The 19,819-nt window shown below is 41.7% G+C and overlaps 1 protein-coding gene across 1 annotated transcript in view; it reads right to left on the bottom strand.

Annotated features, from left to right (window-relative positions):
• Positions 1-898: 898 nt before the first annotated feature.
• The window catches only part of pdhx (pyruvate dehydrogenase complex component X), a 25,560-nt gene continuing 6,639 nt past the window's right edge, over positions 899-19,819 (bottom strand). Inside the window, exons 4-11 of the mRNA XM_031863429.1 lie at positions 14,819-15,015; positions 14,289-14,387; positions 9,206-9,362; positions 8,807-8,954; positions 6,956-7,014; positions 5,861-6,019; positions 2,578-2,642; positions 899-1,674 (exon numbers count right to left, since the gene is read on the bottom strand). Coding sequence (XP_031719289.1) covers positions 1,419-1,674; positions 2,578-2,642; positions 5,861-6,019; positions 6,956-7,014; positions 8,807-8,954; positions 9,206-9,362; positions 14,289-14,387; positions 14,819-15,015 — 1,140 coding nt within the window. The 3' untranslated portion in view covers positions 899-1,418. The remainder of the gene's footprint in view (positions 1,675-2,577; positions 2,643-5,860; positions 6,020-6,955; positions 7,015-8,806; positions 8,955-9,205; positions 9,363-14,288; positions 14,388-14,818; positions 15,016-19,819) is intronic.

Raw genomic sequence — 19,819 nt, 5'->3', positions numbered from 1 at the left:
GGAAAATGATTTATTAGAGTTACTATCAGACGGCAATTTTCACTACAGTCCTGTCCGTCATTAAATATGAATGCAGTTCCTGTACCTCTTTTCTTTCATTGCTACCAGAATAATCCACAGCTCAACTTAGGTCATTAATATTCTGAAATTAAAATGTTGAAAACCCATCTTATAAATCAGCAGTTCATAAAGAAAAGACATTAATTCATAAGTTTTTTTAAGAGCAAGGTCTTTGCCTTGTCAAACTGCTTAACTGCACCCATATTCTCATTGTAAGGTGAATATGGGTGCTCTTGAAGCTGTCGTGTGAAATTCTAATTTAAACTGGAGACAGAAAGTCTGATACCACAACTTTCTCTATTTCGGCCGGTTCTGCCTTCCATCTGTAAAATAAATAATCTCAAACCCTGATTACACACACATCTAGGATAAGCTCTGCCCAACTGGTGCTGTTACATATGTAAACAGCTGTTCTGCCCACACTTACAGCAAAGATAAACATCTGCCAGCAGAGACTGACCTGTATACTAAACCCAGCAAATTATCCTAATTGGCTTCTATGAAATAATTGTGTAATCTCTTTAGATTCTAATTATATATACACACACACACACAAACACACACACACACCCACACACACACACACACACACACACACACACACACACACACACACACGTTTCCCTGGTAGCTGTGTGCATGAGGGTGGGGAGAAACATGTTTTAATGAGGCTCACTGACATTTCAAGGTTGAAAAATGTACTTTATTGGCATCTACAGAAACCAAAAACGAAATGATTTCATTCATTTTGTATACACATGTATTTATGCGATTCCTTTTCAAGGATGTGTTTATATAAGTTAAAATGTATTAACATGAACAGGTGATTAAGTTGTAACAGGAAATGGTTTACGGGCTTTACCCTTAGTGGAGACTGCACGGCCCCTGATGTTCAGTGATAAATACCTTTTTTTCACAGCACCACTTGCACATGTATTAATAGTGACACAGACTGGATGCACTGGGAGGGAAAAATAGAACTTAAAGTGGAATAATCACTTCATATATATACACTACACTGGTGTGATAGAACAACCACCTCTATTACATTATGTGGGATGCACCCCGCTATACATCGTCTTGTATTTGGCACCACTGCTACAGTCCTCTTACTCTCTAGCAGAAGCCCAGTTTAACTGCTCCATCACAAAGCCTGCTGATTATCCGTCAGAAGCAAGCCACAAAAACAAGTTTATACTATGCACAAGCCTACTTTTGTAAGCCTTAATCAAAGCACGAACAGGAATCCACTTTTTAAGAGCTCTGTGCTTGTGAAAGCACGAGACAGGCTTCGTTATGCAGGTGTTTTCTTGCTTTGTCCGTCCAGTCCCTTTCATACAGCTATCTCACTTTGTTTTTCAGGCAAGGGCCATGCGTCGCGGTTCTTCTAGGTTGCTGCGGAATTTATCTAGAAACTGCGAGGCTAATTCGTCGTCCACTAGTCGGCCGTCACTGGACAGTGTGACTGTCATCAGCTGCTGGGTGCAGAGGGTCTGGTCATCCTCGCACAGTCGCAGCTCGGACCTGGAGGTCCCGATGGCCAGGATACAAGCCTGAGGAGGGTTGATTACGGCGCTGAAGCCACTGATACCGAACATCCCCAGGTTAGATATACTGCCAATGAGAGAAAAAGACAAGGGAGGGAGGAATGGACGGGACGAAAGAAGAGACGGTACACGTATTACATCGTTAGTCAAGCTTAGCACGGGGAGGAAATGCATAAAAATCAACTAAGTAGCCATAATGGTCGCTCTAAAACCAGCTTCTTGATGCAAAAAAAGAATATTATCTGTATGACTGAATGAAAAATGAGAGGGTGCATTAAGTAAATAAATATAATTGGCTGTGAACATCAGCACCGGGCCTCCAAATCTGTCCCTAAATGTTGTGTATGGTGAGCAAGACTGACCCGAGGGCAGTTTGCTGTTTGCCTTAATGAGAATTGTAGCTCATGGGGCTGGAAGAAGGAATAGAGGAAGGATGCACACATACAGTATATCCTCAGGAGGACAAAGAGGGCTGCATCTCCATAGGAATTCATCACTCCTGCCTGACACAGAAACCCCATTTAGGTCTAAATGAGACCATTAAGTCTAATGAGTTAAAAAAAGAAAAAAGAAAAAACCTCCCTTTCAATTCCCTGCAATTGATGGAATAGTAACTGATGGTACTTGTCGCCCAAGACCACATTCAGTTCAGGCCCGCATGAAATGTAGAATATGCATAATATATTGCCTATCTGTGAAACAAGATCCAAGTCATAATAGGGGACATTTATGAAGGCTATATCTTTTAACGATGAGCTACAACGGAAATTGTGAGACAGAATTAAGTATTAGTGATAAAAGGGCCTCTGTTCCTACATATAAAAAGTCTGCTTATTGAATTAAGAAACAATGGCAGAGTTGCACTAAAAATTGAAGTGGAAAGACTGGAAACTAATATTAAGTTTTATGGTGTTAGGACTTTTCATATTCCTCTTCTTTACCCAAGAGATGATGCGTGTCTTAGGTTTACCTGAATGAGCCTCCCTGGTACTCCTCTGGTAGAAGTTTCCCATCTCGAGCCCTCTGGGCCAGCGCCTGTTGAAACATTACACACAGTGATAAAGAAAAGCACACACGCTGTGTGACATAGAAGACAAAGCTTGTGTCCAAATCATTAGATATCACCAGGGCTCCGGATTTGTCCACGTGAATAAAGACACACACAGTATTGGTTAGATGCTAGAGGACAAACCAGGGGATCACCAACGTGAGAGGGGTTTATCCTCGAGATGCCATGAACATCTGTGCAATATTTTGTGCCTGCCCATCAAGTACATGTTGAGATATTTCATAAGATAAGTGAAAACGTTGAACTGCAGTTGAAGTCAGGGGAGCACCAAACTCATTAGAATTCATCCTCTGGAGACCATGAATATCTGTACAGTATTTCACGGCAATCGATCAGATAATTGTTCCGGATCAAAGTGGTGAGCCAACCGAGCAACAGACCATCAGACGATGCCATCTCCTGAGCCATGCCACTATCATAGTTAAACGTTATGAAGACCAAATGCACATATTCTCAGAGTAAAGGTAGACATCAATAAACACAACACAAATGAATGCCATGTTGTGTTGTACTGAGAGTAGACCGAGCCTCGTCTATATGAACTAGTAAACTAGCCACTACAGACAAACTTCTTATCCAGAGCAATTCTCTTAAAGTGTTGCAAGCCGTTCAGTCACAGCTTTGTAGCATAAAGATCTTTTGGTGAAAGGCCACAGGGTTCAGTTTTGAAATATCACATAAAAGAAAATGATTAAATGTCCAGTAGCTAGAACTGAGATCAATGGAAACTATCAGACTGTGCATTGCTAAAATAAAGAAAGGGAAATGACAATACCCAGACGGGAAGATGAGACAATCTGACGAGGAAACGTTCTGAATGAAGGAACGTATCCTCATCTTACGAGTGTTCAGCAACACAAGAGAGCAGCGCGCCTGTGCAAGCCCCTGCTAAGTGTAGGCAACAAAAACACTTATGTTGAGAAAAAAAAGATTGTGGTTTGGGTTGAAATGACAACAGACGTGGCGATAGCTATGTGACAAATAAGTCAAGGTTGATTTCTGGGTTTCTCACGGGACACAAAAAAGCGGCCTTTTTAGACCAACCCGTCAACCCCAACCTCCTCCCTTTGACACTCTTTATACTACCTCATCTGTCCTGGCTCACGATTATGTGGATTACATACAACTTGGTTGTACATGAATTACAGTGCATTCCTTTTTTGTAGGTACAGCTACGAGCAGCCTGGAAGGAGAGTGACAAAACACAGCGTATCCGTCAATGAAGAACAAAGTATGTTGCCGGTGTTGTCTCTGGTGTAGGAATGTGTACATGCATGTGATCCACTGGCTTCACTTTCACTAGGAAGCAGACCTGTGATTCTCTAAACATACACAATTTTACCACCGATCAAGTACGAGCTTTTGAATCCGTTTAGAATACAGACCACCGTATACTAAAGACCTCGCAGAAATAACCAGGCTACCGTTGAAGAGCTATCGTTGAACTTCTCTTTTTCCAAAGCTCTCTCTCTCTCTCTCTCTGTTGAGACTGCTGGACGGCCACTATGTCTTTATTCAACATGCACTTTAATCAAATGGTAATGTATTTAAAGGTTAATGCGGGGACACAACCAACACAGAGAGTCGACAATGACTCACAGTGATCGCAAGACACAGTGGCATATGGTGGGCACATTTGAGATAAGAGCTCTTAGTGCAGAAACAGGCTGATGTTCCACTACATCACATCAATAGCCAGCAGCGACCTCTCCATGATTCATTCAAACCACATGTGGATTTTAATTTGAGAGCAATAAGGACCGGCAAATGTAGAATTAACTCAAGGCAGCAGCATAACTAAACTGCATAGCAGCGGGTGGCAAAGCTCATTTTGAAGGCTTAAGTGGACGGAAATGTCCGCCGTGTTACTGCCCATGCTTTATGGCAGCTCTAGTGTGTGTGTTTGCACTAGTGATGTAACGTTCTCCCAGATTTGATCGCTAAAAGACATTATTTGACTTGAAGTCATCCAAATTGTTTAATAAAGACAACAACATACTTAGCAAAAATGGAGCACGCTATCTCTTCCTCTGGGACTCATCATTGGGACAAACTAATGTCACTGCTCTTTCAAATGCTAAAAACTTGATGCAAACCAGATACTATTCTGGAATCAAAAATTACACCAAGACTCACTAGAAAAAACGTATAGAGAATGTTTTCAGCAACATATTTTCATTATTTTCAATATTAAACATTATTTCTTTATTCGTTGGAGAATAAACATTGTCAGTTAAAGAACCGCAATCATGGCTCATTGGTAGTGTCATTACTACAAATACTAACATACTGACACTACTTCTGCTGCTGCAACTGCTGTTAATGTGTCCGGTAGAGAAGCAGTTTTCAGTTTGACAACACTGTTTTATGGAAACAATCCTGTCTGCCATGTTTTGTTGCCAACAGCTGTTGAATCAGACATCATATCTTCACTGAGACATACCAGACATAAATAAGGGGCCCTGAACATTTAGGAATATTACACCTGGTCTCTGCTGGCCAGAGACATCATGTTTATTACCCTCACCTTGAGAAGTTCATCTATTTCATCTGTGTCTGCGTCTTTAATGAGGAAGAGAGCGAGACGATTCAACGAGTGTGTGTCTGTACATGATTATCAGATTTTGGGAGCACATGTATGCGTTTGTGAATAAATGCCTGTCCCCAGCTGCTGACTGTGAGCAGGAGGAAGAGCTGACCATTGTTGCTTTGTACTCCATCTGTGTCCAGTGACAGCTGAGACCTGCAGCCCAACAAGCCAAACATCAAACTATCACAAATCTAAATCAGTTATCTACGGATCATTCCAGCTGATCTAAGATTTTAACTTACACACACAACCTAGCTATAGATATCTCTCTCTCTCTCAGAGAGAGAGAGAGAGAGAGAGAGAGAGAGAGAGAGAGAGAGAGAGATATATATAAATAAAGATAACTATGTATGCAATAAAGTTCTAGCCAGAAGGTGAGCACAACTCTTTCCACGGACAAATCAACAGCAAAACTCCATGTATTCACGTGAAGTGATACCCTGAATGTCCCCGCAGGTTGAATTTATAATCTACCGCTTGAACAGGAAGTATGAGGAAAGAAAACTCTTGCAAGAGAGAGCTTTGGGAGGTAACTCTCGCACCAGGGTACCTCACAACATATGACAACACAACGGTGTATAATGTATTCTTCACCTTAGCATTAGCTGAGATCTCCTGGACTCCTTTGTCTGCTGCATCCCTGATGATGGGGGTAATGAGGCCTTTGTCGGTTGCCACTGCGATTGAAATGTGGACTGAATCAAGTGCGCGGGGTCCGTCGCCAGACCAGGTCACGTTCACTTCTGGCATCTCCTAAGATAGATAGTCAGAGGTCAGCACAGGTAATAACAGTGACAAATAGAAACAAAAGGCCTTCCTGCTTTCGTTACACTGTGCTCGTGTGCTCCTATACAGTTCATGGTACAATAACAGGAGATCAGTCCTGACACAATAACAAATATGTAATTTTCTATAATATGACTGGTAGCATGCATAATATATGAATCAATTATGATGACAGTAAAAAAACAAAACACTATATTACAGTAAATCCAAGAATATCATTAATCAATTTGGCGGTGAATGTATAGACTTCCTATCAGGCCAGCAAATCTGAATAATAATAATATTATGTCTGAATAATCTTGATCTTAAATAATCTGCTGCGGTGGAGCCTCAAAAACAAAATATATATGTTGAATTATTGTGGTATGAACACAGAAACGCATCCCAGTGCACACCAGTTTATGAAAAATAAATAAAAGATTGGCCTCAGGTGCCCCTTCCTGGTGTACTAAGGTCAACTCTGGGGGGAAAGTGCAGTTGCTTTGGGCAACTGTCTGATGTTACACTGTTATGCAAGTGAGCCACGTGTCTAAGTTTAGTGCCGATGCCAATCCAAAGAGGTATTTTGACATGCGGGACATAGAGTCCAGACCATGAGAGAGCCATGTGGTGCTTCGGCATTTTATAAAAACATTACCTGGAAAATGTACACAATTGTGTTTCACACTCCTCACATTTACTGCGACACAAAACGGCCAACAACCGTGCTACAGAAATAATATACATTTAGGGACCAAATGATGTCGCCTTGGAAATCAATTGAAACACGAACTTTAGATCATCATGTGTGTCCATGCTGTGTTAAGCGCCAAAAAGACATAAAAGACCAGATAGTTGTGGGCATAAATATACACATTGTGAGGTGATGAATACATAAAAGATAAACAGGTTAACAATACTTACTTTAAGTGTAACAGCAGCTGCTTTGATAATGAAATCATTAACCGACACTTTGATCTGTTCTGAAAAGACAAAGAAGAAACAGTTTGTGAGCCTGATTCAAGCAACAAATGGACATAACGTCATGTATTTTGTACAGGACCTGCAAATTGTGACACTGTTCTCTCGCATATGGCAAAAGAGTGTTACTACACATTTTCTCAGGGGGAAGAAACGTATCCTGTATCTTGACCTTCACTCCTGCCGATCAGAAACAATCACTCTATATGACTCGGTCACTGGCATTTGCTCTGCCCCCCTCTCCGTGTGGGACACCAGCAGGGCCAGGCGGGCTTGGCCTTGCATCGTTGCCAACTTGTACTAGTGTCCATTAGTGCAGGACCAGACGGTTATGAATGCCGTGAGCGGGATGATTAACGAGCAAGCCGTGAAATCGCTCTGCTCCCGAACAATGAGAGTCGGCAAAAACAACCGCGGAGAGAATCCCTAAATACACACACAACCTAGCTAATAGCTCTGGAATGGCCGACCCGTTTCCTCCATCACAGAGACAGGACCCGGGGAGATTTACTGTTTGTTTGACAGCTCGGCAGAGTTAAGCTAAATAAAGCAAATTGCGTGATAGTGTGTTGAACTAAATGTTTAAAAAACAGGAAAGTGACAGACAACACAGAAAATGCTCCAAAGTAAGCATAGAATACATTTTAGGAGTCCATGAAAAGCAGCAATTGTGGATACATATGCTCTTGGCTGATTGTAGCAAAATGCGGAAGAGTCACCGTTGAGACACATGCACAATGTTTCCTTTCTCTGGTTGTGGTGTAAACCTCCCTTCACGTTAAACACGCACGTCCTGATGGATGTTGCACAAGAAGCTGCGGTTAGCTCAGTGAGTTGCTAGGGAAGTCTTTGAGGCTGAGGAAGTAGCTTGCCAAAACATGGTGAATATACTACTAGTTCCTGCTAGTATTGTGTTTATTCTCCAAATACTCAAGCTCTCAACTCATCCATACATTGCCTACCCTGTTCACACTCTATGGATGGACCAAGCTCTTTTCCACGACCTTACATTTCACACATATTTTACAGTCTTTTAATGCTTTTCTTCTTCATCTTAAATGCCGCCATTATATAACACAGGATGCACCAAACACACTAAAGAATCAACTGGAAACACTTTGAATCCAAGAGAAATGATTATTCTGGAAGAGGACTTTTACTCCTTTAAGCACAAAGGAACAGCTACGTATATAAATGAAAACAGCTTCCTTTCTTCCAAAATTCTGTCTCTGAAGTTGTTGCTGATATCTCTTGCATCATGAAACTGGTGTGGGCCATTTCAAGCTAACAGAGGCTGCCACTCTGTGAGTCAAATGTAAGAACTGATAGATTAGAGCTATGTGTACGTGTATAATTAGCTGTGGTCGTCTTATCAGCCTTAACTTGTGATACGCTGTGTGAAGAAATAGCAGATCTGATCAATGTCAAATATGGATGTTTCAAAGATTCAGCCAGTTATGCCCTATTTATATCCTCTTCATAACCCATACAACATGTGAACTCTCACCCTCCCACACCATACCGGGTTATTCTTAGTGGGGGGGGGGGCGGAGGAGATATTGGTATGAACCAGAGGTGCATGACCCACCTGACCAGAGATTCTTTGAATACAAAAGGCTGTCCTCTTTGTCAAGTGTGCAGTCATGTGAAAACCCTGAAATCCACAATCTTCATGGAAACGTTTCCTTCCAAATACTCCCGTCAGACATTCACTGAAGGGGCACGACACGACCACGTGCATGTACAGAACATTGCTAACGTGTACAAACCCCCCTCATAGTTGTGCGATTATACCTTTGGCCAAGTCTTTGCGGAGATGCATGACGGCAGCCATGTCACAGTCAACAGAGGCATACGCATGGGGGATGGTGGTCTTCGATTGCGTCAGTCTTTGAGCAATCACACGGCGAATATTTGAGACTGGGATCTCTGTGAAAGTGCCCTGAAGAGGACAAGCGGAGGGAATGATTGAACAGGGTGATAAGGGCATTTTGAGAGAGACAATAGGGAATGAAAGGGGACAAGAGTGATTGTCAGACATACGTATCTTCAGCTGCCTTCAATCACTCAAAAGGATGAATGGGATTAACAATGTGAAGATTAAATTAACAAGCTTGTTCCAACAATTTAATGACTGGTTAGTGGTGGATGAGAGTGACAGCGAGAGAGAGAGATATTGTGGGGAGTGCTCACCGGTGCTCCTGGTTTCCCTGGTATGGAGAGAGGAGGTATGTTGGGTCTGCTGCCTGCGGGCAGACGGGTCGCTGCCAGGGCTGGGACAGGACTCGGGGCAGCCATAGCTGGGGTCGCTTTGGGGACAGGAGATGTCTTCAAGAGATTCAATGCATCTCTGTTGAAGTAAAAACACATGTATGCAGGCGTCGCTTTACACAGTCATTTGAATATTTTTATACAATGAAATGTATACAATCATTTTGTGCTGAGAACTGGTGAGGGTTGAAATGAAGGGTTGACATGATGTTAATATACATAAACCACTATGGCAGTCAACATACACTGACAACTTCAACACTAAACTTATTGGAACACATTGGCGCAGAAAAATGTTACATGCATATAATAACAAATCCTTCCCAGCATTTTCCAAATTATTTTGCGCACTGCAAAAATGCTTTTGTGTCAATCTTATTTGGGTCCATCTTTGTTGAAGTGCACCGATTCCCACCCAGTATGCCCCTGTTAAACAGATGAGCTATGCTATTACAAGCCTTTGGCAAACTTTTCCTTGTCATCCTGTTTTCTTCCTTTCTGCGATGTATTATTGACGGCTTCATTTCTACTGTGGAAAACTAAATCAGACACATTTCTTACTGCATGAAAAGTGCTGTCATTTATTTTTCTACTTCGCATTGACCTTTTTAAATGAAACAGCAATTGTATGAAAAAAGAAAAAACACTATGCATATGGGTTAATAATACATTATTAACCCATATGCTCCCACTCACCAAGCTCGTAAGTAGCACGCTAGATTTATCTAGTTTGTTTTTGAGTCAGGCTTGTAGAGAGAAGTAGCTTTCGGTTATTCTCCAGTGGACGGGCGTCATGAGAATCATTTGCTAGTCACAAACAAACCCCATCAGGATAAGGCTAGGCAGGATCGGGTGTCAGGTGCAGCAAGGGACATGGTTATTCAAAACCTTCATTATCCTCAACACTGGCATGATGAGCCGTGGACAACCCTACTTTTTCAAAAAAAAACATTATACATAACATAGCACAGACTAACTCATTCTTTGGTACAGACGTCTTGTGCTGCATTAAAAGACGCATTTTACATCTCAGATGAGGGTGAATCCCCCACTTAATGATTATCCCGAAGCTGTCTTAAATTATTACTTTTACCTTAAGCTTAGAAAAAAAAAAAAAAAATAAATAAAAATAAATGGAATTGGAATTAATTCAATTATATCACATTGGTCAGTTTGATATAATAGTGAACATTTTACTCTTCTACTGCAACATTTTCCATATACAGCGTATTTCTAATATGCCCATTTACAGCCGTTTAATAAATGTAGTAGAGGAAGTGACAATTTGATTTGATAGACTGGGAAAGAGAAAAGGTTTAAAAAAAAAAAAAAAAAAAAAAAAGAAAAAATTTTTTTTCACCCATTCATTTTGGTCTTAGCAGCGAAAGAGGTGGGAGGGGCAGGTATCAGGTGCGCAAGCTTGAAGCTGTCTGGTTCCAGTTCAGTACACTGGGGTCCTCCTTCCCACACACATCCAGTCTTTTGTCTGGACCAGCTGCCTCTGACCTCAACATGTAGCCAGGAACAGTCTGGGCCCCACAGCTACGTCCCTCTGTGAGCTGCATCTCTTTATTTCCTCGAGCACACTAACTCCTCCCTCTCTTTCACTGATAGGAGTATTTGTTTGTGGAGGGACCTGAAGCAACTTGGAAATCCCCCAGCTAGCGTGAGAGCACCACATTGACTGCATTGATGATTACAGCCCCCCACATAAAAAACTAAAAGCCTAACACAGAGCTTATATGTGACTTCAACTTTGAATGCGTGTAAAAATGATCAAATGAACAAAAACATCTGATACAAAGGAGATTGTCCAACATTACAAGTTTTAAAAAATGCTGATATGCCATATACAGTATATGCCACCATATGCTTTAAAGAGAAGAAGTCAAATCAACAGGAGCCTATAGTGGACGCTATAGATACCGTGTGTGTAGCTGGTTGGCATGTACCTTTCACATCGACCATTTACACCCCTACTGACAGCCAAGGCAAAAGAGCCTCTGAGAGACTGCGAGTGTGAGTAGAATATTAAAAAGGCAACGAGGCAGCGCACACACACGCGCACACACACACACACACACACACACACACACACACACACACTCACACACACACACACACAAAAGCACCAACACACATGAATCAACTTTGTCTTCTACTGCCCCCTAGGACAGGCTAAGATGGGGGGAAAGGGTGGTGTAGTCATGGGATCTGCTCCACTGGACTGGTGTGTGGTTTAATTTAAACAACCCATTATGGCTGAAATGGACTCCAGGGTAAAGAGGACTATGCTTTATTATTATTTTTTTTAAATAACATGAAGAGAAGATTTAGATTTTTGTAAAAGCACTGGAGAAACAGCAAACATACACAGTAAGAACATCATCGCTTGAGGAAGTTGGCAGCAAGATGTGCTTTTGAAACAATGCAAGACATTACAAAATATAGCAACACAATATGACAAATGTGGCTGACTGACACGCCACTAGAAAGCCGTACCTCTTTTAAACAGCAACATGCTAACACTCTTACATTGTGTTTTACCTGTAACACACTGTATGTAGGCGTTTTTGTGTGTTCTAATTATGTTTTAACTTCAGCTAAAGCGCAGCTCTGGCGCTGTGCATGTCAGAGTCAGCGATCAAGACAACACGTCTTTGTTAATGAAAACCCGTGTTGGTCAAAGACAAACACAACTGATGCTTTTGGGCCATTGTGTGGCCATTTAAAGTATTACACTCTTACGCAGGAAGCGCATAGTGAAATAAAGAGAGATATTTGATCTGGATATGTTGCAAAGAATGAAGCCATCAATTTGATATGTTATTACTGAATATCTACATTTATGCTAGACTTGGTTATTTTTAAACTGACACACACATCCAAAACAGCTGCTTGTTGCATGGCTACAAGAGGCTGGCGGCTTAAAGTTTAACGGGCTTCCTTGTTGGTGTTTCAAAATGAGTATCTTGCTTTAACTAATGTAATACTTCATGCTTAATACGTGAAATCAGGAGGTTTTTTTTAGACACATTTTCTACATAAATGGCAGCGTTTTGTCTGCATTCACAGAGGGTACAGTCATTCTGTAATGATGTGACCTACGGTGAATTAGATATCACTGAAACCTTTATCCATCACTGTGCTTGCCTCTTGGATAACATCTATTGATGACAATGATGAAAGATAAGGGGAGAAAAGGTGGTAATAGCAATGTGTTTCTCTGAACCCCAATCTGTATTTAAACCTTGCTGTGGATTATGTAACATGCTATGATCTCATCCCTGGGTTGCATGACCTATTGCTATTCATGCCCACTATAGAGGGGCCTCACTAAAGCAGAGGGGTACCGTTCCCTGGTTTCAGTCTTATCTGATCTGCCAAAGGACAAAGGAGGGAAATGGGGTCTATTCTGCCCTCTCTTGAAGGAGCTAAGCCTATGTGAAACTATTTTCACCAAGGAGATTTGATTTCCAACAAGAACAGGACTGTTCAGTCCCACAACATAGAAGCTAGTCTTTAGGTTCAGCTATTCTGGGACATCAAATTGGAACATATGTAAATATCCAAAAGACATTGTCTAAAAGGAAATCACTTCCTAAAAACACCCTTTCATGCCAGCCATTCGTGGCCATTGGACAAGGTCTCACTTGACCGTAGCCGTCACTGGCTTACCTGATGTTTTGAAGACAAACTGGCCGATACATTTCTAATCTAATGGCATTATCGAGCAGCCGTCTGAGAGAATGACACAGCTCACTCTGATTTCTGCAGAGCTTTGTGGAAAAACATCCCACCAGAGCACAGATTACTGATCATTTACTGAGCTTCTATGTTTAGATCTTAGGGAACATTTTAGAAGGAAAAGCCAGAAAGTGCCTTAAAAGTGAAGCTTTGTATACTTCTCTCTGCCTGTGGCTTGGCCAGCAAACTATTTCGAACAGCACATCATTGAATTCGGAAATGTCTCTCACACACTGTTTTTTGTTGAACCTCTTGGCAGGAAGAGCCTCTCAACTTCCTTCCTTCATGAAAAATCTTCATTCCAACAAACGGTTTGAGGAGAGCTAACTGAGCCAGCATGCTAAATCAAATAATCGGGATATAATTACAACTGCATGACTAATTAAACAATTTAAACTTCAAAACCTAGAAATCATGTTGACACGCAGAACATGTGTTCATCAACCTGGACAACTGATGACAGCTTCATGCCAAAACAACGAGCAGTGTTCCCTTTTTGCTATTTAAGAAAAGAATATTCTAAATGTGCTTGAATAAGAGCGGATAACACGCTTCCTTAGTGGTAAAGACACGTCTCATTGGTATGTATAGTTTTAGATTTATAGATAAAACAGTTTAAAATATCATGTATTTTTGCTATATTTCTAAAAATGTCTGCATTAGGAGAAAAGGCTCTGCTGACACTCTCTGCATTGTCCTTCTTCACCGTGTTTGGTTTATGAAGCTTCGTGTATCTTTTACTCTCTGAAGACATATGGTCTGTGTTTCTATGGTCACCAGTGGGTCTTGGAGACTGAGTTGCTATGGCGACCGACGTTGCTTAATGAGATTCCCCAGCAGGGTGTTGTGTGGGTAACGAGGGTATTCAATCAGGTCCCTATTGACAGCAGGTAACCATGAGAGCTGCGTGTGTGTATGTGTGTGTGTTCACAGCTTTCTCTGGTGTGGATTCGCCACATAACAGGATTAAAGTAGCTGAAATCTTGACCCCCCCCTTTAGTCACATGTGTTTTTTTTCACTTATCTAGTCTATCCCACGTTTTCATTGTCATTCACACTGCCTTCACTGTTGCTATAACCTGCCTTGCTCTGACCGACATCTCTTTTTCCTCAGAGATACGTCGGTGCTACGTTGGCCACAAGGGGACCCTTCCAATCTGTGCCCTCAGACCTATTACACTGCTAAACGATCCCCCTACTGCTGACAAATCACTTCCCATGCAAACAAATAAAGCAAAACCCATTCATCCACACTCACTCCTTGGTGATGAGTCCTCTTGGTCCAGTTGGTGTGGCCAATTTTGGGTCTATACCATGGGTGTCCAGGATATGTCTCGCTGCTGGACTCAGACGTAACCTGGACGAGGAAGAGAGCGTATTTACGATATAGTTTTGAACTTTGTACTTTTGCTTTCCATCTTTATTTCTTAAGTGTTAAAGAAAAGAGTAGATAAAAAAAAACAAATCCTGGTCCAGCAAATAGGTTATTTGAATTGTTTCAGTCTAGCTTAAAGTATAAAATGTTTGCATAAGAAATAGGGCCTGTTTGTTCGGCAGCTCTTTTGCTTTCCACAAGAGTATTTATTGTGTAAACATATGAACAGAAAAAGAACATCTTATTCAGCGTGTTAGATGGCGGTAACTCGGGTAAGACGTGAAGTTAGCATGGCTGGTTTACTGAACAAAAGAAAGGATACGTTTTTGTTAATCCTGCATGTATCTTTATCCTTGCCATCTATGTATTTGTATCGTACAACTCTGTGACAAACAGCCTGTGGCGACACTTACGGTCCTGACGTGGCTGGTTTTGGGGGAGAGGCTGGAGAGGGAGCAGCAGGGGGCGCATCTGCGGCTGCGGCAGCATCTGCAGCAGGTGGAGCTGCAGCTTCCGGAGGGGGGATGTCAACTTGCTTCCAGTCCTGCCCTTCCTCCACCATGAGGGCAATAAGAGTGCCCAGGCGCACATTGCGACTTCCCTCCTCTATCTATAAAGAGTGTGAGAGACATACTTATACAGTCAGGGCGGGGGGGGGGGGGGCACATTAGCAACACTGCTTCAGTCACTTCATAAGTACAGAGTTTACTAGAATAATGGGGAATGGGGAAGGTCTCAGATATTGTATGAAGTTAATCAGTTTACCAGTGGTCATTGAAAAGGTAAACATTTCGTCAGCCATTATTAGGGGACCTCTTGAAAAATCCCACTGCCTCCTCATTCGCATCAATTTCTATTCTTCCATTTTCTCCCGTTAACTTCGGGAATCATACAAAACCCAGCTGTGGTGGAACAGCTTCTTGGAGTGCAATGGATGTGTTTTCATGCTGTCAACTATTGATTCACTGTCTTGTTGCAGAGTAATCCACTGCAAGCCTCATGCTACTCTTACCAAGCTGTGCAAGGTGTTGTTTCTCCGTCAATATTGATCAGTTTAAATGAAAGGCCGGGCACAATATACAGGTTTTGGGCTGCTACACTTCATCTCTCTTCAAAAAGGTATCCACTTAGTGAGCTGCCTCTTGAAGGTGTAGCTCGATATCATGAGAGAAGGAAGAAGAAAGAACGGAGGAACACCACAAAATAGACCCTGCTGCTGTAATACACAAACTCCACCACTGATCAGCAAAAACACAATCACCTGCAAAAAATAAGGTGTGATTTCACAATAAATTGGTGCAAATTGAAGTACAATTAGTTAATCAAGTTATCAACATGCTCTCTCTGTAGCAGGAATGCACAACCACAAGCAGCACTCTAATAATCAGATCCACCTGATTGGAAAGCACAGCAGAATATATGAACACCTGCACTCACTGGTAGAAAGAGATGCTTATTCTGGTCTACTTTAGTTCAGTGTAAACCTGCAGGTTGAGGCAGGACGTTCTCACTGCAATGCAAAGCACTGATGTGTTTGGGTACTAAGAGTCAACCTAGTTCATTTATTACATAATAATACTACATTTTGAAAGGCATCTGAGAATTTCTTGCCCCTTTGGACTTTGCAGTAAAGTGGAATGCTGTTGGGGAAAAATCTAAATGACTAATTATTGTGCATTTAATAATTAGTGAATGTTATGCGTTTACAAAGCCTCATGTAAGCTTTCGAGGCCGTGTCCCCAAATGGTTTTGTGTGAACTTTCTGTAACATCAGTCTCTGCAAATGTTTAGTCTATTAAGAAGCAGTTGACGGCCGAAAGAACATTTCAAGCTGTTTATTCTAAATAAGCCATAATAAACCTGTAGAAAGCGCCAATACTTACGCAGGGCTGATTTGCGACCATGACTTTTGAGAAAGTGACCTTTGTACTAGAACGAATTGTTAAAGTGTCCAGATACGTAGACGCCTTTGTGAACCGCAATTCATGTGTTATCTAACAAAAGGCCATAACATAAGACTACTTTAAGATGAAGTATAAACCACAACAGGTCTGATGTGTGATTAACACAGACCTGCTGTCAGGCCTCTCAGGGAAATACGGACTCCTGTAAATTTCCACAGAGATCCCTCTCCTCAGGCCCAGAGGGATTTTTCCACTTGGTAGAGATGCTGGAGAAGCAATATACTTCCCACACTAGCCGTGGTATCACGACACAAGCAACACTGTGATATGTTGTTACGACAGCCATCAACACATCGGTGTGTAACAGAAGGGGAGAACGTACCAATGACCCAACAGCCTAATGCAATGGCGCACTATACACTACTTGTCAGCTTGAGAATTTAATGCTATTTTGCAGCGGACATTATCTTTAGCTCCACCCTCCCAGAATTTATTTGGGGTGGTTGACCCCGAGGGAAATGTTGTCAAATATTTATCCTACCCTACTCTAGATCAGTCGTATACCTATCTGAAAGCAGGGAAATGCAATTTGTAAGGCATATCAGGTTGAAAACCAAACAGCTTTACAGTTACCTTTACTGACAGAATGTGTAGTAGAGCAATAAAAGTTTTTGCACTTCTTGGGACTGGTTTTCTGTGCCTATATAAGGCAATTGCATTTCTCACAAAAGTGGAACTTTTGAAACCAATGACAACATGCAGCATAAGCCACATTTTAGTCACAAGCTGCATCAGTAGTTTCATTATAAGGCACATCACTTTACACACACACACACACACACACACACACACACACACACACACACACACACACACACACACACACACACACGGTAGTTGCATTAGTAAATGCTTAGTACACTGTAGTGCTGTGGGGCTCAACACTGCCATCAAATGGTTATAGCGCACCCTGAAACCTGTGGGAAGGATTATGATGCTGTGTGTTGCACAGCTAGTTTTACTTTATGCTCAAAGAGCTTCTGCGGTGAGCAGGTCAGATTAGAATGAAATTAAATGCACAATGTTTAGCATGAAACTCCTCTAAAACAGTTTCGGAGATCACAGAGAGCAAAAGGCATAACACTTTGGTGTTTAATATTATGTTAATATTAAGTATAGTCGGATTATGATCATGTCACATTGTAAAACATTTGCAAAAGAAGTACATTGTGCATTCTGTACAATAACCCTAACCCAACAATGTACCTACTTGCATTTTGTACAAGGATGGGTGACCCTTGACCCCCAGGTAACGTGTGATATCTGATCTTCATGTTGTATCGGGTGTTGGGCACACCAGCAGCCATACCACTGAACCAGAGGAAATGATGGTAACTCGTTTCCTCCATTTCATTTACTTAGTTTAGCACAACACTTACAACACGCACATACAAACTGATAAATAACTGACATACAACATGCAGTTTTATTAGCAATTTCCCAGCTGCATCACACCTGTTTCAAAGAGTGCTGATTGTAAACTGGAACGCTCCTCCTGCATCCTGGGGAAGGGCAGTGTTTTCTAGTTAGATTTTCATTACTATTGCTTTGAGCAAACAGTGTTTTTGATATTATCGTTTCATTATCTTTGCTTAGTTATTAGGTGCAGATATATGCAGACATTTTTTGTGTTTACGGTAGTTTGTTTAGACGGATATGTCTCAGTCGATCCCCGTGTGTCTAAATTGCCTGATCAATCACTCTATACGTTTCCCCTTTGTCTCAGTTAAGAGTGTCGGTTTGTGCTACTCAGTTCTCTTCCGTTAGTGCTTCAGTTAAGTTATGTCATGTTTAAAGCTGCGTCTCTCTGGTCTATACCCGCTCGGTCCCTGTCCTCACAGCCATCCTTCCTCTCATGCTTAACAAAAGTGGGCCCTATACTGTGAAGAACAGTCAACGGGCTAGACTCAGCCTATGACAACATTCTCACTGTGAAAAGTCTAACGGATCTCAAATAGGGCTCTTAAGGGACCTCTCCAGAGCCCATCAGCTAAGCTAATGATATAACAAAGTCAGACTGCACCATTTATGAGGTTTAACCTACTTATCGCAAAACTGTTATCATACAGCGAGCCATACAAGCCCCCCGAGCGTATAAACAGCTTAGTTACAATAAGCTTGGCCTGGACAAGTATAAACATTCATTTTAATTTCAATTAAGAATGTTGGCTGATGTGGCTGTAAATCCCGTGATGTAGATGCCAGAAAGAGTGATTATTCCAGGTCTGTTAGTCGGTTGTTACAGTGGGCATTAGGATCGTGGTCAAACAGTGTACAGCAATACAAATAGGGCTATAGATCAAACCCTGATTGCATAGTGTTTGAGTACGTTTATTTGTCAAAAGGAAGATGTGTTTAGCCAAAAAAATGCATATAAACAGAAAGAGAGAGATAGAGAGAGATCTTGTTTAGGCAGTGAGACAGTCTGCCTCTGATCAATAGTGTGACAGATATCACACAAAGATAATTACAGCGACACCCTTCATTGTAGCAATGCCAGTCTGCTAGTCCAATGTAATCTCACAAAAATTCAAGCTGCAACTCATGATGCTCAGAAGGAATGATTTACTCATGTTTGTTTAGCTTTCCAACAATAGAACCACAACTTCCAGGTTTGAACTGTCAAGGAGCTGTTATCACAGGGCATCTCCGTTTATCTATTCCATATGTTCTATTGTTCTCCACTCTGTTGTCTCGATAATGCATCACCTCAGTCCCAACCTCTTTCCCCAATGCCCTGCCGGACTCTCTTGAAGGAAACTATGAACTGTAAAGTGAATGAATTTAGCATGTGTGCCAACAGTCTACTTGTTATTTACTCTCATTTTGAAATTCTAGATCAGACAAAGACTTTTCATCCATTTTCTTTTTTTACCCAAGAACGCTGCACAAGTAGAAAGTGATTTATACCAATTGATTTAGAGGACACTATAACTGCTACTGTTGGTGATTAAATGTATCCCTCATATGTGTGGAGATGAAGAGAGGCGGGGGAAGAAAATGATGAATGGGAAACAGAAAGGTTAGCCCTGCAGAATGTGTTGGATATCTTCATCAATGTATCCAACAGTCCTTTCTGCCCTGTAACTCATTATATCGATCGCAAATTCATCCACACTCAACTATCTTCCGATGTACCAATCAATACATTACTAGATCACTTTTCTCCATCTAAAGCTCAGTGGCATTCATCTGCATAAACATCTGAACAAAAGAAAAGCTATGGAGATCTTCAGTATGAATCTGCAAACACACGTGTGTCACTTTTCCACGGACTGTGATTGATTGTACCCGGGGCTGATGTTCAGATTGAAGCCTCTGGGTCAGGGTAGAGCAACACAGCAAGAGTATGATGAGATACAGTAAAATGTGTTCTCGGTGCTGGTGCGCCTACCCCCCCCCCCCCCCCCCCCCCCCCCCCCCCCCCCCCGCGAATCTAACACAGCCCCC

This window comes from Anarrhichthys ocellatus, unplaced genomic scaffold (genome assembly GCF_004355925.1).
Source record: "Anarrhichthys ocellatus isolate YVR2014 unplaced genomic scaffold, GSC_Weel_1.0 scaffold2, whole genome shotgun sequence".
NCBI lineage: Eukaryota > Metazoa > Chordata > Actinopteri > Perciformes > Anarhichadidae > Anarrhichthys > Anarrhichthys ocellatus.
Note: the sequence above shows the minus strand (reverse complement) of the source record. Positions and strands in the feature narration are given on the sequence as shown.